Source organism: Lagopus leucura, unplaced genomic scaffold (genome assembly GCF_019238085.1).
Source record: "Lagopus leucura isolate 7727_CA_CO unplaced genomic scaffold, USGS_WTPT01 Super-Scaffold_100043, whole genome shotgun sequence".
Classification (NCBI taxonomy): Eukaryota; Metazoa; Chordata; class Aves; order Galliformes; family Phasianidae; genus Lagopus; species Lagopus leucura.
The window spans coordinates 2,975,231-2,998,592 of record NW_024962290.1 but is presented as its reverse complement, the minus strand read 5'-3'; the positions used below and the strand labels follow the sequence as shown (position 1 = coordinate 2,998,592).

The 23,362-nt window shown below is 50.4% G+C and overlaps 1 protein-coding gene across 1 annotated transcript; it reads right to left on the bottom strand.

Moving 5' to 3' along the window:
- Positions 1-279: 279 nt before the first annotated feature.
- SLC26A9 (solute carrier family 26 member 9) lies at positions 280-21,183 on the bottom strand. The gene is made up of 21 exons (XM_042884454.1): positions 21,101-21,183; positions 14,384-14,510; positions 13,305-13,444; positions 12,908-13,018; positions 12,508-12,683; positions 12,185-12,349; positions 11,770-11,922; positions 11,307-11,389; positions 10,909-11,056; positions 10,106-10,219; positions 9,609-9,686; positions 9,205-9,300; positions 7,525-7,631; positions 6,739-6,808; positions 6,429-6,521; positions 5,895-6,011; positions 5,128-5,445; positions 4,849-4,903; positions 4,328-4,473; positions 3,480-3,557; positions 280-3,255 (listed from the first exon to the last, which is right to left on the bottom strand). The coding sequence occupies exons 2-21, from the start codon at positions 14,506-14,508 to the stop codon at positions 3,208-3,210; spliced, it is 2,421 nt and encodes an 806-aa protein (XP_042740388.1). The 5' UTR covers positions 14,509-14,510; positions 21,101-21,183; the 3' UTR covers positions 280-3,207.
- Positions 21,184-23,362: the final 2,179 nt, after the last annotated feature.

Below are 23,362 nucleotides of genomic sequence, written 5' to 3'. Positions count from 1 at the left end.
CAGCTTCCAGCAGCTCCACAACCCACCCCAGCTACATCTTAACTCCCACACCATTTTTTCCTTCCATGTGTGTCTCCCGATGTTCCCCCTCACTCTTCCCAGCATTACAAACACACGCCTCCAGTCTGGTTTCACTGTGGAGCACGATGGAAAATGTGTTCCTTCTTTACAGCAGCGTTGTGCTGAAGGGTTGCGTCATTTTGTCCCGTGGCATCAATATTTGTGAGGTGCGTTTAGCTGGGAGCTGCCAGAAAGCCTCAAAGCAGCAGCAGAAGCGAGTGATTGTTCAGACATTCTTTATTATAAAAAAGAAAAAAAAAAAGAAAAAAGAACAAAACCGATATTAAATTAAATAAATTACAAACATTCTGAGCTGGTTATACATCATCAGTTTGTCAGGGGAGGCTTCAGAGCTGTTACACACCGTCAGCAATAAAAGGACACTGAAATTTAAGATTTTCTACCCCAGTATTAATTGGAGTTTCCCTCACTCTCCTGTCCAGGACATGAAAATGAAGACATTGTTGAGCTTCCAGTGGTTCTATCCGTCCATGTTGTCACCAGAAGTGACCTGTGGCTACCAAAAGGAGGAATCATTTTTCCTGGGCTGTCATCACTGTGTGCCAGTGCTGCTATTGCAAGGAGCCTCCCTTGAAATCCCATCTGTTATGCTGTAGGAACTTCAAGAAACAAAATCTATTCTTCATACACAGCCTGTTGCTCTGAGGTTTCCTAGGGCGTGAGGTCTGGCAGATCCTGAGGAATCAGTCTCCTCCAACTAAACATGATTGAGGAACTGGAAACTGCAATTTTCCTTGTTTGAAGCAAAGCGACCTCAGAGGTACAGAAACATTGATTGCTTACTGTAGAATAGCTTCGTGTTCCATTGCACCAATTTCTTTTCTTTTTTTTTTTTTTTTCAAATAAGTGAATGAAAGGAACTCTCAAACAGTAGCAAAACAGCATGAGTAATCACCCTCAAAGATAAGATAATTTAGCTCTTGTTTTCAGCTTGTACAACAAAACACAGTTCTGGAAAAGGCACTGCTGTCTCTCATCAAAATAAGTAATGACTATTAGGAGGTGGTTTGTCTCTTTTGGGAAACTGACTTTCTTTGGTGTTATTACTCTCCTGCACCACATAATCCGAACCTGAGGTAGAGAAATGGTGGTTTAGTGAATGAGGTGTTACATAAAGCCAAAGTGGCAGGTCGTGCTGTGATTACCTGTAATGGTTGTCTAGCTATGATGGTTCATGCAGCTCTATTTTCCTATAAAAATGGGACATTGGGAGCAATAGGGAAGCTCTGCTTTGTCTGCCCAGAAAGCCTTCCAGCAATGTGTGAATGAAACTCAATATGTACCTTGAAACAGTGCGCTAAAGCTTGTTTATCTTTTTAAAGTCGTGGAGCAATACAATCAAAATAAGCTTTAAAAATATAATTTGCTTGGATTATTAAGGCTTTTTTTTTTTTTTTTTTTTTTTTTTTCTTTTGCATTCATGGAAATACAGCAGACTGTTCAGTTTTGCTTGTACACTCTTGTCTTTATCCCAGTGCTGGAAATACTTTGTAGGAGGATTTGAAAATCAAACAGAAAAAGCTGCATTCATTGCAACTGAAAACATACTAAATTTTCTATGGCCTTACTTTCATCAAAGCCATATTTGAGGTTGAAACTCACTGAAGAAGGGTCCCTTTAACTCTTGGCTTCTGCTTAGGTTTTTCCAGGCTTTAGATTGTTATCTTGTCATTTCTGTCACAATATCAGCACTGGGTAAGAAGGGAAGATGTCAGAAAGGGAAATTAAAATAGCACGTGTTATAAGCATCACTCAAATATAAAAGAATGTCAGATTTCTAGAAATGATTAAGATCTCGTCTGTCTGTCTCTGGGTTAGAGCATCAGGCTTGTTTGCCTGAGAGGTAGATGGTCCTGGTATTATCAATCTGAGATGAATTGTAATGAAAATCATCAAATATGCAGTAGAGAATTGTTACAGAAATATCACATATAAAAAAGAGCGTTCCCTTGCTGCCTGAGTGACCATGAGAGCTTGTCATTGGAAGCCCTCCATAGCGCAGCTGGTACCAGTTGCAGATACTAAATGGGCTGAAGTTTTCATCTTGCTGCCCTGGATCCAGGACTTTACAAGAAGGAGGTTCCTCGCTGTCCCTGCATTTGCTTTTTGTGGTCGAAATGACTTGGGGAAAAAAATATAGAGAGATATATATGTATCTCCACAAAGCACTAATCCACGTACCACATATCATTTAGGTACTGCAGTCAAGATGGAAAGGGAGGCAGAACACCCTTGGAATTAATGCTTTCACGACATGCACAGTCTAAAAACCTTCTCTGCAGCTCTGTTCAGACAGAAGGAAGATGCCTAAAAATATCAGGAGGGATTTTAACTGGAGCCTGGGTCTTCTGAACACATACTGACTTGGCAGGCAGACCAGCATGCACACACAGCACACCGTAACAAGGAATTCATACTCCCCATTACAAGCTAGCCCTATTAATAAGTCAAAATATAATCTGGAAAATAGCCCACCTGAGATACTGCACCAGGGTGTGAGAAACACAGCACTGACTGGAGGCTGTGGTTTCTGGGTCACACAGAGAGCAGTGCAGGGGCATGGAGAAATGTGGGGGAACACAAAGGTTGGCACCTGCAGTGCAGGCACCCCGACAGTCAGTGCATGTTTTGAAACAGCATTACCTTACAGGCTGCACCTTGCAAAAGCTGCTTTGGCTCGTGATTCAAAGCCGTGAGAGGCTCGCAATATTTGCTTAATTTCATTTCATCGGGAAAAGAAGGAGGAAGGAAAAGAAAGAAGGGGGTTTCCCAAACTGTGTAATGCCTCTGTGGGCAGAAGATTGTGACTGTGTGAGACAAAGGCAAGCATGTGGCAAAACCAACTGATTGTCCCATGCGCTGAGGCACCTGCCATCAGGTGAGCTTGCTTCTCTTCTGTGATTAATGGGATGGCATTTCCTGAGTTCCTGCTCTGTGGTGTTGTGTTGTCTGCTGCAGAGGCCATTTCTCTGAGCACCAGAAGCAGAGCGGGAGGAGAAATTACCAGTTCAAGAGGCGTGATGACCTCTTGCTTTGCAAACACTTTGTATTCCTGGGTAGGAGTGCAGCTCTTCGTGATGGGATGGGAGAGAGGAGGCTGTCCAGGAGGGTTTATCAGCACGAGGCTCACAGCGCTGTCTGTGTCTCTGAATGGAACATGCTTCCGAACATCTCCTAGAAGGCACACAAGGCGTGCTGGGTTAGGGCTGGTGCCATGGCAGAGCACAAACCCAGCAAGCGGTTCAATCGAACACAGAAACATCAGCTGAAGCCCCAGCCCTTCCCTGGCCTCCTTCTTATAGTGTGGGGTCAGCATCAGGCAGTGTCTCCTCCTCTACCTGATTCAAGGTAGAATGTCCCACCTGGCGTCCCTCCTGCCCACAGGCACTAGGACTAACCTCCTCCAGGTTTGTGAACTCCGAGCTGCTTTCATCCACGGACTCATCGTAGATGGAGAGCTCTGTCTGATTCGGCCTCTGGGAAGGAAAGAATCAAATTCACGAATTAACAGAGTTCAGGGACAAACACAGTGAAAGAAATGAGTAGCCCATGCGTGCCCAAAGGGAAATGCCCAAGCAGAAAGGGCACAGGTGGAATCTTGTTGCAGCTGTTTATCGTCGCTGACTGAGCTAGCACTTACACATCACTGCAGAGATAAGGCATACGTAAACTTACTCTTATGAGATAACTGAGTAAAACTGCGCTGGTTCTAGCTCTGGTTATTATGCAATACACCAGTGTATGTTTGGGGAAATAACCTATCTGACCCTCTGTTGTCAGCATGTGGTATATTCCTGCTTTGACCTTTTCTCTTCCTACCAAGGGAAGCATTCATGGATGTTCAAGGGCAGGTGCATTTGCTTTGCCTCCTTTTGCTGTGGCCATATTCTGCCCTTGAGTGCAGTTGCATGCTCCAGCCAACGCCAAACAGAGAGCACAGACCTGGCACTGCTCTATTGGCCTCTACCAGCTGGGACAACATTCATCTCCCAGCTTGGGCCTTGCAGAAAACGTTTACACTTCTGACTTCCCATTTAATGCAATTCAATCAGCAGGTGTTTGGCTCCTACATGAAAATTCAGATAGGAAATAGTTTGTTGGATTTAGACCTTTACCACTTAAGATAAACAAGAACGTTTACCATGTGCATTAGTGAGATTTTGTTCTTCCTTTGTGCTGGCACAGTGTATGGACTTAACAGTACAGTACTGTGAGGTGGAGAAAAGCAAATGGGGAGCAAATGTACCTCTTCTAAGGTGGGTGGGTGGACGACTTCTTTGATATCTGCCAGTGCGAACAAAACAGCATCATGGATGGTCAGGAAGATGTGTTTTCTGTCCAGGCCTCCTTCTTCAAAAACCCCACCTGTGCTGATGTCGTTGTACACCTGGGCTGGGGAAAAGAAAGGTGAACCAGGGTGAGAGCAAAGAAGGAAGCCTTCGAAAGCAACATGGCTGATGGCGGCTCTCTGAGGTAGGGCAAGCCCAGAATGCAGAGTTTGCTGAATTATTCTATTGCCAGTCTATTTTTCTATGTGCTAAATGCAGAGATTTTCCAATACCACTTCCCAAACGAAATAACCTATTATGCAGACAGAGAACAGTGTTTCTCCTTTGTTTCTTCTGTTCTTTCATCTGTTCTACTCTTTCATCTGTTCTGATTTGGTCCTATGAAGAGATGACAGCTAGCAAAGTTTGCATGAAGAAAACAATAAAGTCCCAAAATGGAGGAAATGCACATGGAAATGTGCTCTTCATGGATTCTTACCATGCACGTTTGCCAAGAACACTTTAATGCCAATCTTCTGATAGCTGGAACACAGCTAGAAGGGATGAGAGGGCAGAGAAAGGATTAATAACACTGCTGCTCTGGCTTTGTGTTTATACATTAAGTCTTTTATCCAAGGCTTTACACGTGTCCTGGGAATGCTGAAGGAGAAACTCACACAAACCTCCGATTGAGGAGGGTAAACATCTTTATCTAAACTGCACAAGGGAGTGGAAGGTACTTGGGTGGTAAGGAGCCTGGCTGTAGCAGAGGACTCACCTTGCCCAGTGCTTTTGTGCCCATGAGGTCAACAAAGCACACCCCGCTCATGTCCAGGATGATGGTGTGGAAGCTGACATAGGGCGGTGCCGTGGCCATGGGGTCAACATCTGCAGCTGACATTTCCCTGAAGGTGCTTCCTTGCAGAGTGGTGGTGCTGCCCAGCTCGCTGGAGGTGTGTACCTGCCTGGTGCCGTTGGCAGGAGGGTAGAACGTGATGTAAGAGATGCTGGCGCCGTTAGCAGTCGTCTGGTTGTTGTTGGTGTCTGTTGGAGAGGTGCTTTCAAAGTCTTTCTGGAGCTCTTGCATGGATAAGGTCTGTGGGAAAGCAGAGGTAAGCAGTCAGGCAGGACCGCTGGCTTTGTGAGCCAAGAAACGCTTTCTTTTATGCACTGAAGTAGTGCAGGATCTTCTCAGACACTGAGAGAGGATGACTGGAAATGTGCTTCACAAGGGAAGGGTTTGAGCTGAAATGCTGACATAGGTCCATCCTTAGGGCAACTCCACATTCTAGCGAAAGAAACTTTCCTGCTGTCATTCCAAACTTGCTACCTCTACATTTTTCCTGCTCCCAGCCATTTCCAGTTGTCCTGCATGTAAACGTTTTGACTACTGGGCAAAATGGAACCGTGGGTGGGAAGGGAAAGAGTGCAGGTGGTGGTAAATGTGACTGGGAAGACTGTGCAGAAAATCATACATTGAGAGGAGCTCTCTGATGGAGATCTGGGGAGCTTTGCTCAGCAACACGAGCACCCAAAATGAGTTACCTTGTTCTGCCTCAGTAAGAATTTTGGTGGCTTTGTTGATGGTTGTGCTGTCCCCTTCTCCTGCCATTTCAAGTATTTCTTCCTGGCTAAGTACACTTTCCCAGGATCCACTCCAGTCTGCAGAAAAGAGAGTTTCTCTGAAAAAGCCTCTTCAGCTCCAGAGTCAGGGATCCCCCCGAGATTTCCTGGCCTGTGGCATGCAGCACAAGAGGACAGCAGCTGCTGTGCACAGGAGGTGACAGTGGTGGCAACCAGACAGCACCATGTCCTGCAGCACAGGCACGTGCATGGAGGGACACGTGCAGCAGGGTGACTGCTTTGGCAGAGCCTGGAGGAGGAGACTTGCCAAGATGCAAATATAACCTCTAAAGTGAGATCTAAAAACAGATCAGAGAGAAAAGGGCAGAAGAGTATGTCTCTTGATCTACAAGAGCATGATGATCCTGGGATTAATTATCTCTGCCTGGCAAGACAGGAGAGAGCAAGGGCTATTTGGATTGGCCGCCAGCAGGAATTTCTCAGGGCATTGCTCACCTTGGCTATAATCTTCTCACGGAATATCTCTGAGTTGGCAAAATACAGTGGCGAGCAGTAGGTCACAATTTTAATGCCGTTGAGTTCGTGTACCTGCAAGAGAGAGGAGAGCTCAAACCAGATGTGGTGGGGCTGCGTGGGGTGCAGAGTGGTCGGGGCTTTGGGCAATGGATAATTGGGAAAGCCAAGGTGAAGGGCAGCCCTGAAACAAACAGCAAACAATTTCACCGGGACAGAAACCTGGGTTTGGGCCTCCTGGTCACATTGGGTACCAAAGGCAAAGAACAGCTTCCTTTTAACTCCTGCTTACCTTGTTGTAGGCTTTGGGGTTCTTGTAGATGTCCGTGGATGTTACTTGGCCGAGTGCCGAACCGTTCCGGCTGGGAGAAAAATCCAACCAGAGTTAGGGAAGATCTTACAGAAGAAGAAGAAAGAAGAGAAGAAGAAAACTGCTTCTCTTTGTATCCATCACCAGGATTTGAAGTATCGCTTTAGGAAAACGCTCAGATTTCAGCCCTGCAGAGCCTGTTTGGATGCTGGCAGAACACAGCCAACCCACGGGACTGCCTTGCTCACCAGGGAAAGACCCAGCACAAGGCTGCAGAACAGCCAGGCAGCGCTTCAGCTGGATCCCATGCTTGGCTGCAAGCCTGCTCCTGGCAGGGCTCCCCACCCTGGGGGCCAACTGGCTTTACCTGAGCTCCCAGTCTGGGAGGTGTTAATGAAGGGCTTTGTGGATTAAAAATAGTGCTTCTCTACACATACATGGGGCTCTTTCTATGAGCAGCACTGGTGGGAACTATGCAGGTAGCTTTTCTGGCTGAGGTAAATAGCTTCTGACATCCCCCTGCCTTGGGATGTGCACATCGCTAACCGTGCACAGGAGTGGGAATGCAGGCAGTAAATTAGCGCCTGCCATTCCTGTTTGCGCATTCCAGGCGCTGAGGAGGACACCTGCACTCCCCCAGGCTCAGACTGCACGTTCCTTCGAAACGCAGGCCAGAGGTTGCTTATGAAAATAACCTACTGCTTATTATTCTGCAGCTGGGAGATGTTTCCCTTCCCTTTAGGTTTTTGGAGCTACGGTGGTACTTACAACTGGGTATGGAAAACCACAACCAGCACGGAAAATCCCACACCCACTGCGACTCCGTAGGGCAGGCTCAGGAAGAAGGCAGCCAGGAAGCTCACCAGCCAGACCAGCTGCAGAAAGAGAAGGGCAAGGCATGGTTCTTCTGCTGTGCCCTGGGCTGGAGCACAGCGAGGGATGAAAAATGGCTCGTGCTGATATTCGGGACCCAAAGAATGGCACAGCTGAGGATCAAAAGAATGCTGCAGCTATTCTAATTACACTGCTTAGTGCATGTTTTCGTGTGAAGCGTCGCTGCTGGGAAGCTAGCCAGAAGCCCCAGCTTTTCAGCTGTAAAGCAACCAGTGTAATTCTTCATAGCTGCATGACCCCCCGTCACTCATTCAGCTCAAAAAGTCTCAAGAAAAGGCTCCTGCAGATCAGACCATCTGCTGCTCAGCAGCACTCCCACCCCCAGGAAAGCTCCTGCTGTCATTCAGAGCGTATGGAAGGAATGAGCATCGATCTGCAAACTGCCTGAGAGCCTGCTGTAAATGACCTGAGCACATAGCAGATCTGATGACAAAGTGTGACAGGGCATAGCAAAACCTGCTCCACCTCTCAGCTCAGAGTCCTGTCATCTGTCATTTTTATATATTAGCACGTGAGCATCTCCATCCATATGAAATTGGTCCTCTATAAACATGCCTTCTGAGAATTGTTATCAGGGGATTATAAGCTGATCCTCAAGACTATGAAGAGCTAACTTTGATCTTGGTCAAATCAGGGTAATTTTGATAATTTCAGCATCTCAATATCAGATTAAGAACGATGCCTTTACATGTGAATCCTCTCCATCTGGACTGGATACAGGAGCATGCCTTTGGAGCAATCTGTGTGATTAGCACCAAAACACGATCAGACCTGAGGTAATGGACACCAATGGGCTGACAACACCCAGAAGTGGTATTCCCCAGTTTGGGACAGGAAGGGCATTGAATCTAGTTCAAATTCCAGGGAGATTAAGGTCAGTGGAGCGCAGTTCACCCCAATGGCATTTGCTTTGTCCTCACTCTCTTTGCATTGAAGGCAGCTTGTGCCAGCTGGGAGCTCTGTGCTGGACAGTGGGCCTGTGCCTTCACCAACATCACAGAGCTCAGCTGGGACTGCTCACCCATCTCTGTTTGAACAGAGCGTTTTGGGAAAGCTGTTGATGGCTCAGGTCAGCCCCTTTGGACTCGCGATGGCTGCGATAAGGCAGCGCGCCGGGTCCTGACAGGATATTGGCTCGGTGTCCGCACACACCACTCAGCCCCGGGAGCCCTGTTCAAACACTGTCTTTTTTATGTCAGACATTTCCAAATTCCGTTCTCACTCCCCCTCACGCCACCCCCTTGGGTTTATACATCAACCAGTGCCTGGAGTCCTTATCGCTGCGAAGGGCTCTCCTCACCCTGGAGGGCTATTGTGTGAGTTTTTAAGTCATGACTCCTAGATATTGAGCAGGGCCGGTTTGGCTAGTTCTGGGCAAACAGGCTCCTGCCGATGATTGGCATTTAAACAGAGCAGGTAATAGTTCAGCCTCCATGACATGTGGCCAGGCCATGGCTCCAGACCATCAGAAGTGGATGGAGCACAGCAGTGGAGCAAAACCCATTTTCCCCAGAAGGGATCTGGGGGTCCCCCCACCCATCCCCAGGCACTCACGCAGTCCAGCTTGCTCTTCTTCCACAGGTAGAAGGGATCAGCCAGCTGCTTGAGGGAGTTCTTCAGGTTGACAGCGATGAGGGCTCCCAGGACAGACTATGGAGGGGAGGGCATGGTGTTACCCTGTGCGTGGTGCTGAGCGTGTGCCACATTTCACAGCAGATGCTTTCCCAGCCCGCCAGCACAGTGGAGATAATGAAGATCACAAAGATCATGTTTGCAGCATGATGGTTTAAAAGATCATTGTTTCCTACAGACAGGACCGCAGCCCATAGCAAATCATGCTGTGCAATGGTTTGCATCAAGCAAGGCTTGATGAGTTCTCTGAAGCAAGGCTGAGCATTCTCCAGCATGGAGAGGTTGAGATGCTGCTGCTGCACTTTTTGCACATTTGTTCACCTTACCTTTGGAAGAGGTTCAAGATAAATTCCTAGAGAAAGCATGGTCACCATAACCACCAATGCCACAAAGAAACTTGCCACCTGCAGAAAGGAGAAAAACCATTTCATTAAACATCAGAGTCTTCCTGAACCCCCTCCTGGTTCTTGCTCTCCAGCTGCTTCAGCCAATACTGGAGCTGGGCACTCCAGGGCTGTGTGAGCAGCCATTGCCTCTGAGGAGCAGGCTAGAATCTCCCAGTTCTCACAGCCCAAAACTTCTCTCATGTGGGAGCTCTGCTCTGCTCAGTCTGAGCAGCCAGAGTGGGAGCACACATTGACAGCCCTGTATCTGAGATGGGTCCAATGAACCGTGCAGGGAAAAATGGGGCTGGGGGAGTATATCTTGTATTTAACAGCAATGTGAAGCACTCCTACATGGAGCTTTTTCAGGCCTGCAGTGATGTCAAGCTGGCAGCATGCACCTCTGCAGGGATTTGCATGGAAGATGTGGGAGTACTAACTTGTGATTTGCCTCCTGCCCCGTCCACAGCCAGAGTGACAGAGAGAGCACAGCAGATGACGTGGATTTTGAAGAAGGATCCAAAGAAGTTACTGCAGCCCAGGGCCAGCATTTCCTGTGGAGAAGGAGGAACACAGTCATCTCAGTGAGCAGCTCCAGTCCTGCCCTGTAGAGGTGTTTGAGAAGAGAAATACAGCCCCCAGCTCCTATTCTCTACAGTGTATCCCAGAGCTTTTCCTTCCCAGAAGAGCTGAGGTGGGTTCCAGCCACTATGGCAGGGCAGCCTGGAAGCACCATGCCATACAAACATGTTGTCAGTTGTTGACACACTAAGGGCAGGGCTTCATGTGGTATGCATGGCTCTTACTGAAAGCTACCACTGGTGCCAGTGATGACAGGAGAGGATTATTTAATGTCCTGCCTCTCACAGTATCTAGGTGACACACCAGGAACCCAGGCCCTCGTCTGCTCTATAAGCAACACATGTGCTTCACTGTGCTTCAACCTGCAAAAATGCCATCTGGGCCAGAACCTGGGGCTGAAGTCTCAGCTCTGGAGGGAAAGCAAAGCAGTGAGCTGAAGCTAAGTCTTTTCCTCCCTTTGACAGTGCCTCTCCCACCTGTAGGAAATGGATCTGCCATGTCCTTTCAGCCTCTGCCTGGCAGGCTGCCACGTGAGTGGGAGAAGCACGTACATTTTGAGCAGCCACGTGCATTTGCAAGCTTCCCATTCATGCAGCAAGGTCTTCCTTTCACGCCTGAGAGCCAGGGGAACATTCCTGCATCTCTTCAGAGCAAGCTTTACCTGGTTGGGGTCCACATCATAGCCATGCTTGGCTGCCAGCGTCCTCCCCATGGCCAGGTTGATCACGTAGCTCACGATGGCGAGTGAGAAGGCTGTGCCAATCATGTCCTTCCACTTGCTCACCAGGGGCAGGGTGGGCTCTGGGAACCTGCATTCAGAACAGAGGAAAGAGGTGGTTGGGATGCTGGCATTGAAGGCAGGGATGTGTTTCTAGGAATGGTGTCTAAGCTGTGGACAGGGTTAGGGGATGGTAGCATGGTGGAACAGGGCACAGCAAATCTGCCTTGCAGTTCTGAAAGGGGATTGTTGTAGAGCAGAGAGGGGTTTTCCAGGATGCAGAATAAGGAGGAGGAGGGGAAATTATTTGGATGGTGAGTGAGACATGCACACATGCTTACCCCATGCTGATCTTCCCAACCACTGGCATATTGTACTTTTCAGGCATCTTAAAGCTGCCAGAGATTGCAGTTGCAACTATTACCTGCCAATGCAGAGAGTAAAAGAGCAGTAAGTAGAAAGAACATGAGCTCTCTCAGAAGCGTTAAGTGGTGTTCCTGGGGCTGATGGTAGAAAATTAACTCCAAATTCAGACTGGAACACGAGAGAACATCCCATGCAGGAACTTTGTTTCTCATGTTTGGCATTACCAGCATGCAGGTGCAGCCCAAGAGGGATGGGCTGTGTTTCAAGGGTATCCTCCATGAGGATGGCCAAATTTCAGACCCCAGAGTACTGCACTGAGCATGGACGTGCTGTACTCCTCCAAAGTCCCCTTCAGAGCAGAACTGGGCATCCCAGGGCTGAGATGGGACAGAAGGTCTGTCTCCTGGAGGTCTGAGGGACAGCTCATGTGTCACTTACGATGATGATCTCCATGGGAATGGGCATCCGGATCTTTTTCATGTACTTCAGGTTGAGTTCCTTGACAACAATCAGAAGCACAGCACTGATCAAGGCATAGACCAGGGAGGCCACGTTGGTTTTGGGCAGACCTTTGCAAATATCAATGAATGTCTAAAGGGGAGAAAAGAGGAGGAGGTGTCATGGGACACCAGGCCCAATGGACAGCACAGTGGACAGTACTCATTACGGTAATCACCTGCAAACACCCTGAGAGGTGATGGGGCAGCAGTGCAGGTGTGCAGCCAGCTGCTTTCCCCCTCCCTCCAGCCTCTCCCCTTCTCCCAGTCCCAGTTTCCCCAGCACAGTAACAACGGTGCCTGCAGTGTGGTGGGGAGGAGGTACAGGGAAGGACCCTGTCCAAGCACCCACTTACATAGACGATAGCTAAGGGCCCGGTGTAAGACGGGACTGTCAAGCCGAAGACGTACTTGAGCACGGAGATGAGGATCTGCAGCCCTGCTGCTGTCATGAAACCCCTGATGAAAGACTCTGACAGGTAGATAGCAACAAAGCCAAACTGCACGAATCCCAGGCACAGCTAGGGTAGGACAGACAAGGTGTTATTAGAAACTGGCCAGGCCCAGTAGAGCCACTTCCAGCATCTGCTCCCAGCCCTTGCCTCTGCTCCAGGGAGGATGATTCCCTGGGGGTCAGCTTTGGATGGGGCACACAGCAGAGGCAGTGAAGAGTCCTTACTTGTATGATGGCAGTCAGGCAGGCTAGCGTGGCAGAGATCTCCAGTCTGGCTGCTTCCATGGCTGTGGTATTCACGCTGGTCTCATTAGTAGTGTGATTGAAGTACTGGAAGTCCGACTCTGGAGCCAGCTCATGGCAGACGTTGCCAACAATAATGCTGATGACTGCAAAAGTACCTTTGGCACAACACAGTGATGTCAGTAGTTTGTTCTGGAGAGTGTCCTGCCCTGGAAAGCACTCGGACAGGTTAGGCTGTCCTGAACGAGTCGCTCAGCCCATCAAGGGATCATGGACACCGTAAGCCAAGCCTGCCCAAACATTGCTGCTCCAGGACACACCAAGTATTCCCATCCAGTTGGTGCTTAGCTGCCCTGTGCAGAGAACTGCTCTGCAGACTCACCTGGGACCATCTGGTGGATACCGCCAAGGAAGAGGTATGTTATCAAAGGGAAGAAGGAGGAGTAGAGCCCATTGACAGGAGGCAGGTTGGCCAGCAGTGCAAAAGCCATCCCTGGGGAACACAAGAGGAAGGTGCAGGTCAGCGTGGTCCGAACAGCCCCTGCTCTGCTTGTGCTCTATTCCTGGTCCTGAGGATGCTGACAGCCCCAGAGCTGAGCACTATGTGGCCATAGTGGGTGATCTGGAAGGGGAAGGGTTCCACAGGAACATACAGGGACAACCAAATGGGAGGGAGAGCTTGGGTTTGCATGTGCCAGCAGTAACATAGGTAACCGCCACAGACTGCGCATCCTCTGTGCTATCCCCTCTCAGTGATAGGAAAAGCTGTTGCTTCTCACCTTGTGGCACTTGGATTGTCCCCGCACTGACCCCACCGAGAACATCAGGCAAAATGTACTCCTTGATTTTATACTTGGGAAGCCAAACAAGTATTGGGAACAGGCTGAAGAGAATGAGCTTGAATCTGGAAGCTGAACATCTGGAGGAGACAAAATATGCAAAGAAGTAAAGAAGGAAGGAAGTAATCAGGGACACGAGCAAGGAAGGAAACCAGGAAGCAAGGAAGGACCTTCTGAGCAATGCCTCAGCCTTTCCCCGATACCAAATCCTATGCCCAGTGTTTTGGGCACAGCCCTTCCATGCAAGTGCAAGGCTCTTGCTGTTAACGGCTGGCTGTGCCAGGGAGGATTACTGTGGGAAATCCTGGGAAGTCCCCAGTGCTTCACAGCTCTGAAGGGTTTGGCTGCCCAATATCTCGAGTCTTTATTTCTAGCACAAACGGTGTGACACAGCTCAGAGATTGACGGGGCAGTTGTGCAGAGCCAAAGATGAGCTTCTGCAGGTGTTTGGTCAAAAAACCCAAATTATGTCAGAAAGAACACTGTTTCTGAGTGCTGACACATGCAGCTTCTCACACCTCTGCCTGCCAGCATGTGTGCTCTCCTTCCCTGTACCACTGCCTTCACTCTTTCAGGGAGCAGAGTGAGATTTCCAGGACAGCAATCAGCAGGATTATTCATCTTTCTTTAATGGAAGCCAGTACAGGAACTGACAGAAGGAAATCCCAGCTGGAAAGCTTAAAGAAATAGTCTACTTGCTCATACCTGTATCGCCATTTATGCTTTTTTCGTTATTAGTAAAATTTGGAAAACAGCAACCCAAATCCCAAAAGCAATCGGTGCAAACTGTTCTGCTTCTGTGCCTTACAGTGTAACAGCAGTGAGGCAGTGAGAACAGCGTCCTGTTCCCCTTGCTTCTGCACCACGCATGCTTATCCCATGCTTTTCATCCATCAAAGACCTCGGAGGTTTCCCAGGATTAAAACGTGAACTATGTCCCCAGGTCCAAATAATGACCCAATTCCAGACCAGCTCTGCTGTAGTTTTGCCCCGGGAATAGAGATAGGATTCTGTGTTACCTGAAAAGGTTTTTCAACTTTTCCCCGACGGGATAACTTCTGCTTTTCTTCTCAAACTCTTCATCAAAGAGGCTGACCGAGTATGCAGGGCGTTCGATGACATAGCGGGGTCTGGCGTGGCTCATCTCTGGATCATTTAAAGGTTTCCCAGAAAAAAAAGAACAAGCAAAACCAAGAATGTGACTGGAGTTGTCCCCACCTGCGGTATAACAGACCGGACACCTCCAGCGTCTGGGAGCCCTCCCAGAACATCTCCACCCTAAATAGTTTCCCTATGCGCAGAGGCAGGCTCTGGGAGTGGCTTCTCCAGCACTGGGGACTGCTGCTCCCCATGAGCCTTCCCCAGCTAATTTGAGGTGATGCTAACCAGTGATGCTGTGTGAAGGGGACAGAATCCATCCTGGGTTGTCTGCCAGACGGGCGCAAGTGTTAGTCTCAGTTCTGCCCTTTTTGCCTTAGGCAGGTTATTTGAGCCATCTCGTGCCTCAGTTTCCCCACCTGCCATCAGGGTTGGCACAGCTGCACCTCATGCAGCAGCTCCGACACAGCAGACACCGGTGCTGTGATGAAATGTTGTTTCCATCCAAGGTGTCCCTGTTTCGCTGCCCACTGCACTCAATCACATTCAGCAGCCTTCCTTCGTCCCCGTTGCCTTGAGAGGCTGTGAGCTTGTCCTGGATCTATTCTAGGAAGCGATGCATGGAAAGATAACTATTGCTAATTTGTTTCAGTGATGAGGATGCCGAAGCATCCTGATGGACTAGTCCTGAGCAGTATCTGGGTCTTACCAAAGAGGCTGATGAACTTCAGAAAGCCCTCATTTTACCATGACTGGGAAAGGGGGAGAAACATTACAAGTTGGGAAGTCTGAGGGTGGAGAGAGGAAGTGGTCAGGCATGGATTGGGGTATTGGTAATGATGTGTGGCACAGCAGTGATGTAAGTGGGTCATTGCCCAACGCAGGAGCAAAAGAGGGGGTGGAAGAAGCAGGTGATTCAGACAGGAGTGTGGATCAAGAAACAACATCCAGGTTGCCAAGGCTGCGTGGAGCGATCCGAATCCTCCCCCCTCCCCTCTTTCCTCACTGCTTTCAGGTACCGCTGAAGTCAGCACACATCCAGGATGAACCAACGTTCCTGTGTAGGAGCAACGCTGCCAGCGCCGTGCAGATCCCTCCCTGGGCTGGAGGGCGTGAGCAGCACAGAGCAGGAAGGAACGTGTGATGCAGGCAGCCGAAACTTTGGGGGAATTTAGGTCAGCAGAATCATAATGCTAATGGGTTAAGAGGGGGAGGTCATCAACCCCACTGCTGTCTTAGGAATCACAGTGGCACCGAGGGCACCTTGCTGTAAACCAGCACCAGCAGTGCTGTGCCTGGGAATCTGGGCTCTGCTCCACATTGCCATGGCTTGTGGGACCCCCAGGAACCCCCATCCTGGATGGCTCTGAGGTCCTGGCGATGTCCCTACAGCACGCCCTCAGAGCCCGTCCTCCTGCATCCACAGGCACTGCAGCCACTGCCCTCTGCAGGCACACATCCACTGCCAGCTCTGCATCCCTTCCTACCAGGGATGCCCTTCCCAGAGAGACTGATTTCTGCCTTCTGGAGGATTGGTGCAGGCTGAGAACAAGCAGTGTTCAGGGCTCTTCTCCAGTCCCCACAGCAAAAACCCCTCTGCTCTTCTCATGTCGAGCTGCAGAGGTCCTGTCCCAGCTTCACAGCCTTACTCCAGGTCCCAGCCCTACTCCTCTGCTCTAAATTTCCTATTCTCCTTCATAAATATTTTCTACCCCAAGTCCAAACCATGCAACAAGCTTCTAAGGGTGACAAACCCATCAGTTTTGGTCTCCCAGCTTTATTTCTCGGCTCCATCACTGCCCAGCAGCCTGCCTGCCATCAGACAGCCTGAATCAGCCGATTATACCACAGCTCTTTAATGAATTTCTCCTGCTGAGCAAATGTGCTGGCAATCAGGAATAATAATAAACAAGGCAAGAACAGAGGGGAAAATATCCCCATGATTAAATTCCATCTTAAACAAACAAGCTGATGATGTCAGCGTCTCGGACAGAGTCAAGTTCTTGTCAAGTTCTTGACTTGGCTTATCACTGGCCTTGCCCTAGATCAAACAGCAGGTTAAACCTTTGAGATTTTGGAATTAAAGAGAACCAGCCGTGTGATTGCGCCCTGAACAAAGGCAGAACCAGCTGTCCTGGTGCTTATGGGTAAGACCACAGGGACAGCGAAGCAATGCAACGCACGTGGGAAGGAAAGCAGAGCAGCAGCATGTTGTTGCCTCAAAGGCAACAGAGCTCTGGTCCAATATGGGCATGGAAATAAAGGATGGGGCTGGGGAAGAGCTCCAAGAGCAAAGCTCCTACAGCTCAGTGCCCAATGCAAGCTGAGGCTTCAGGAAATCCATTTCTCTGTGTGCTGGCTGGAGTGAGTGATGCTGAGAAATGTGACATTGGCCCCATGGATGAGCCCACTGAGCCTGGCATCTTGGAGAGCTCGGGAAGCACTGGGGACGTAGCTGTGATGTGATACCTTATGCAAGCAACAGGTGAAGGCAGGACCACGTCACTCCGAGACTGGGATGTGGGTGATGGGTGTTGTGCCAGGTCACAGCTGAGTCCCACCAGGACACACCTGGCTGCTCCCTGCCCTGCTGATCTCAAACGGCCTTGTATTTGCCAAGCACAGACTTTTCCTCCCAGCGTTCATCTCACAAATGCACTTTCTGGGCTCTTATCTCCTGTCCCCGTGCTGGTGATAGCTTTGTTTGGGAAAAGTCACATTGAGGTTTCTGGTGAGTGTTGATAGGACCCATTGGCGTAACGCTGCTTTCCTGTACTGGCACAGCCCAGCAATGGGACTCCAGTCCAGTCAGTGGGAATCAGAATTTGGTTAGAGAGAGAGAACAATGTGATCTGGAGCCGTGCACTGTAAGGGTCCAAACTCATTCTAAACAGGAGTGTGGCATTCAAGGAATGCCCATCTATAATTTAGAGAGAAAAAAATCGGTGCTCTGGAAATACTGTTTCCTCCTTTTTCTACCCCCTTTCCATCCCCCTTCTCCTTGCACAAGCATGTGCACACACAGATCTTCTGCTGACTGTTAGTGGAGGTCAGAGGTCTGGCCCCTTCCAAATCCTGGCTGGATCTTTGTTAGAAACATCTCTCTCCCAGCTGCATTGCCCAAGAACGGGCTGTAAAAAGCTGCTCTCCCCTACCCCAGGAAGAAGGCTCTGGCCACAGACAGCAAGCACAGGTGCAAGGGTTTGGTTGCGACACCAGGACAAGGTCTTGACTCCAGCTGCTCTGAACCACTGCTTCCAGCTCCCACACAGCTCTGCAGGTGCCATGGGAGCCCTGGGGCAATGCAGCAAAAGGGCTCACGTCTCTGAGGGACATGTGGGGAAGCTGTCACCTCTCCCCTGAAACCCTTGGATGCTCGCTTGCTGAGATGGGGCATGGGAAAGGACAGGGTAGTTGCGGTGCTGGATGCTGAAGTGCTGGGTGCTGCAGTGCTAGGGGCTGTGGTGTTGGATGCTGCCATGCTGGATGCTCCCCGAGGCCGAGCTCTGCCTCAGCCTCACACCACACACCTGCACCTATCTCACACCTTCTCCCTTTCACATCTCCAGTGTCCAGCTGGGCTTGCCAAGCACGCTGGCAGGAAGAAGAGAAGGAGGTGGAGGTTTCTGGCGTCAGTCAGCTCAGATATTTCAGAAGGATTTGATATAATTCTCCCCACTATCAACACCAGTCAGCCCTGCAGGTCCACTCCCATGTCCGTCACATTCTCCAGCCTCCTGGTATCAAGTCTGGCTGATGGCCTTCACCAGCAGCTCGTCACCAGGGCAGTGCCTTCAGTGGGGCTGTTTGGCTGGGCGCACCTTTTTGCAGTTAAATTCCCTTTGACCCAACTTGCCTTTAGCTTTGTGTTGCCCTAGGGCTTATCTGTAGGAAAAAAGCACCTTGAAGAATTGAGGTCAGATCTGTAGCCCTACGTTTTTGGCATAAATATATTGGTAATAAATGCCTTTCCTAATAGTGCAGATAACTTGGGGAAGGGCAGGAGGCAGAAGTTGGGAACCAGTGACTGCACTGCTAGGGCTAAGCTGCCAGCATGCACTGAATGTGGGTTTGTAAGTTTCTACTAATTTCTCCCCTTTGGAAACAAAAGAGGCTGATGCCAGGAGAGTATGTAGTTCAGTGATGAAAAATGTCCTACCCCAAAGTTGGCTTTAGCCTTGGAAAAGGCAGAATGACAGTCTACAAAGTTCAGCAAAGACTTAGCTGCTTCAATCCATTCTCTTTTCAGAGTTCAGGTTCCTTCATGATGGCCAGTGCAATAAATGCTGGGGAGACAGGAGGAGGAGAGAGGCATGAGCTGGTCCTGCCTGACTGCTGGAGCCAGGATGGATCTGCTGATGGCCTCAGCTCCATCATCCCTCTGAGCAGCCATCCTGTGCTCACACTCCTTCACTTTCACCACGGAGCAGCAGCCAGGCGTGGAACAAATACTTTCTTTCCATGTAGATTAAACATTTGGGGTGTTTGGTGGGTGATTTCCATCAGGCAGATGGCTCTCCTCTTGTTTGGAGTGACCCAACCCAGTGCAGGCAGCAGTGCTGCGCTCTGCTCCCGTGCAGCACTCTGGAAATAGCCCTGGGCTGCTGCCAATGTTTGATGTACCACTTCACATGAGTTTCTAACCAAACTAGCTCTGCGCTTGGTAACCAGAATAATAAGATCTGCAGACATCTGCCAGCTACGGAAGGTGAAGCCAAAGTGTTTGGCTCGAAGGGAGCTTAAAGTAAAGCGCTGGTATTCGGCAGCCTGACTCCTGCTCCTTTTAATGTCGCTGTTAATGCAGCAAATGCTGTGGGCACAGGGATCTGCTCTGTGTTGGCAGCAGGTTAAAGAAGCCCAGATTTGGCCAGCTCTTTCCATGATGTGTTTGATCAGCCCGCACGCTCTCAGCTCCTGCCCTGCCCTCAGTGGCTCCTGCAGTTGCACCCAGTGCTGTGCCCAGGGGGCTGTGCTGTGCAGGTGGAGCCCATCCCAGCCGGGAGAGCCACAGCAGCAAAGAGATTTGGAGCTAAGAAAAGGCACAGTGTGATGGCTCTGAGGGCCCAGAGCATCTATTGCCTGCAGCCCCAGCTCACTGCCTGCAACCACTCTGCCTCGCCCTGCAGCAGGGACTCCTTCTGTCCTTCCTCTGATAGGAGACAAGAAAGGGAGCCAGAATGGAGACTGACTTTTGGGATGTATCACCAGCTGGAGCTCCATGAGAGTGCTCCAGAGCTGCCAGTTGCCCTGCTTTGAGCTGGTGGCAGTGCCTGGAGGTGTCACCTTGCTGCTGGCAGTGCTGGTTGCCAGCTCCTTGGCAGGCAGAATGCAGTGTCTGACCTTAATGGCATTTGCTTCTGTTCCTGGGAAGCAGTGTGCCTTTCCTCCCTATCCCTTGGCTGCTCCCCCTGAATACAGAACCCTTGGGATGGGGAGGAGGAAAGGTTTGAAAGTGAAATTAGAAGCAGAAGTGAAGGCTTGGCCTCCCTCATGAGTCTCTGCATGCCTCCGACACAGACCTCGCCCTCCGCCTTTGAAGAGCAGGTGGGCAACACAAATCCCAAAGGAATTAAAAAGTCTGCAGGCTGCAGCATTCTTGCACTGAGCCGGGTGCCTGCTGAGAGCTCCACAACACAAACAGCCGCGGGTCAGCCGGTCCATCCTCCCCCAGAGGTAGAGGGTGGGAGAGCATTTCTTTGCTGGAAAGCTCTGCTCTGGGGCAGGTGTCACTTCAAAGGAGGGAAGGACAGGTCCCAGATGAAGCTTACAGCTTGCTTGCAAGTAAGGCATGGATATATTTTATTGGGGCAGAGAAGAAAGCGTCATGCCTTCGTGAACATCAGCATACAGCAAAGGGAGGAATTCTTCTCTAGTCTGTACTTGAAGGATCCTGCCCAAAATGCACTGTCACACCCCATGCAATGGCATCAGGAGGAGATGCAGCCCCTGCAGCCGAGCTCAGCCTGCCAGCACTCCTCATTCCCAACTCCAACAGTTCCTCCTATTCTGCCTGTGTGTGCCCACAGCCATGCAGTCATGCACCTGCTGTCCCAGGCAGCAAAGACCCCTTGCTCAGGCTGGATTCCTATGCACAGCGAATGCTCCTCTCTCATTGCATAGATTTTGCATAGATCTGCACGTACCTTCTTGCTATGCCTGCACGTGCAAAGTCTAATCTGTGCTGTCACATCCTCGGGGCAGGGACCAGTTGCAGATCCCATGCACAGGACGTTCTGCTAATGAGGATCACAGAACTGAGGGTCTCTCATCAGTACTTCTGCTCCTATACCAGGGAAATCCCTCCATGGATCTCAGCAGGAGGCAGCCAAGATAAAAGGATAAGATGGTAAAATTTATACCAGCAATGCCTAATTCAGGTATTTGCCTCTTTCAGCCTCTCCTCATAAATCAAGCTCCCGGATTGCAAGTGTTGCTAATTCGCCAGTAAATCTGCTGCCACGAGTCCCCTTTGCAAAAAGAGGGAGACAAAAAAGAAAAAAAAAAAAAAAAAGAAGAAGAAGAAAAAAAAAAAGGACCAGTTCTCCAAATACTGAAACTCACACCCAGTGGCCGTGCAACCAGAGGGCAAATCCCCCACGCCCACCCAGACAAAGAGCGGATTGTTGGTGCTGGGTTACCTGCGCCTCGCCGGGCGAAGGGAGGGCCGGTCCTGCGCGGAGCCGCGGAGGTGGCACGGAGAGCGACGGTGCGGAGCTGCCGAGAGCCGTGCACAGCTCTGAGCTCAAATAAGCCCGTGAGTCATTTATAAATCACCTCAGTCAAGGGGACCGAGGGCTGTGCTCGGCGCCTGATTGGCTTCTCCGAGGTAATTGCAAGCAAGTACACCCAGGCTGAGCCTAGGAGATAGCTGGGGAGATAAGGAGAGATCTGAAGAGGGACAAGGGGTTTTTTTGGATGTCCCCCCTCACCCCACCCCTTCCCGCTCGGTTCTGGGCTGTTTGATCCCCTGTGCAGGTCCTGGTGCTCTGGGCTCCCCGTGACAATAGCCCATATTCAGCGGACCCCTCCCTCGCCCCGACCGCACGCGGTGAGCAGAGGATGCTTTGTTGGCCCGGGGCGCTGGGCAGCGTCTCCTGGCTTTTGTGCTCCAAAAAGGACAATGGGGTGCATTGTGCCAGGGCCTGGACCCCGGGCTTTGAAGGTGGGATTGGCAGGGGAGAGCAGCTTCTATCTCATTTCCAGGTTCAAAGAGATGAGAGGAGCGGAATCGGATGGGAAGTGATGGGTGACGGCAAAGGGCTCATCCTCAGCACTGCATGGAGCCACGCGGTCCTCTCTGTTGTAGGGATGTGGCAGTGATGAGATGGACAGCCCCTGTAGAACTGACACAGCCATGGCAGAGCTCCGAGTGTGGGTGGAACTCATCTCTGTGCTCCTGCTGTCGCCCAGATGTGAACCATCTGCATGGAAAGTGCCGCTGCCTGCATGGCTCCAACTTGAGCCTGAAACGCAGGTGGGAAACCTGCAGGGAAAAGGGAAAGGGGAGGATGCAGGCAGTGGGATGGCAGGAAGGATGAGGGCCATCAGTGCAGAGAGCTGTGGTAGATGCACACCTTGGCCATCAGTGTTCACTGTCACAAAACCTCGTCGTATGGGAACCAATAGCCATGCCAGCAGCACGCCAAAGCAACACCCTGCAGCGGGGTGCTGCCACAGGGGGCTGATTCATTGCCCTCTTACAGACAGAGGTAATAATTGCCAAGCACTTGTCCTGTAAATATCATTAATAACTCCTATCAACTGCTTTTTAAAAGGGCAGCCTGATAGGCAAGGAGCCCTTTGAAACGGAACTGCGTGACATGGCAAGAACACAGCCAGGCCACCCCTGTGCCCGATGGTCTCTGGTGCTATGTGAGCCCAGGGCACGGCCCCAGAGGTCCAGGGGGTCCTGCAGGTGTGATGCATGCAGGGAGAGGAAGCAGAATCCGTGCTGCCTTGCTGGAGTTGTGTGCTGGCCGTGCTGAAGGGGATGCTATTGCTGTCATAAGGTGGGAACTTTGCCTGGCATGTGTCTGAAAGGTGCATTTTTTTTCCTCATCTTAAATCAACATCCCGGCGTGGGGCTGGAGATGTGACTGAGGGACACGGGGGTAAATGGCTTCAATGAGACCTGTACCTGAGCATGGGATAGGACCCAGAGCCCTAAGTTCATTCATCCCCTCTGATCACAGCTGCTTGTCTTTGGGAAGAGGCAGCTCCATGCAGAGAACATCCAGCCACCCCCGTGTCCAGAGCAATGCAGCTCCCCTTGGCTGGAGCCACTCCAAAGTCCTGCTGGGTGTGATTAGGGCGAGATCAGCCCCGTGCAGCCACTGATGGTCCTTTGACATTTCTTGCAATGGGAGTGCACTCCTGGGCAAATTCCAGTCTCAATGACTATTAATACAAGTCCAATTCTGCCCCTTTCTGCTGCAGCCCAGCTTTCCTTATGGGATATGGTCCTAACAGCCCAGCCAGGGTCGCTATGGGATGTGGGTGAGTATTTGGGAGCAGCAGGGCTGCCTCAAAGCAGAAGGGTGCTGAGGGGTGTGAAGGCACCTCAGGGTCTTCTCTGAACCCAGCATGGAGCGCTGAGTGCACAATCTACTGAGCTGCTTATCTTTGGGTCTGATAATAGCATTCCGAACAGTGCGACATGTGGATTTATTTGCAGATGATTAATATTAGCAGATACATTGCACTTATTGAGGGTAATAATTCAGCAGTAATTTACTGCTGGGAATGATGGGAAAGCTTCCTCAAGGCCCTGGGTCACAGAGGGGAGGTGGTGCAGCCCCCGGGAGGGAGGGGTTTGATTTCTGGGTGCTGCTGCTGCTGGTAGCTGAGCAGAACTCCCATCCCATCCCATCCCATCCCATCCCATCCCATCCCATCCCATC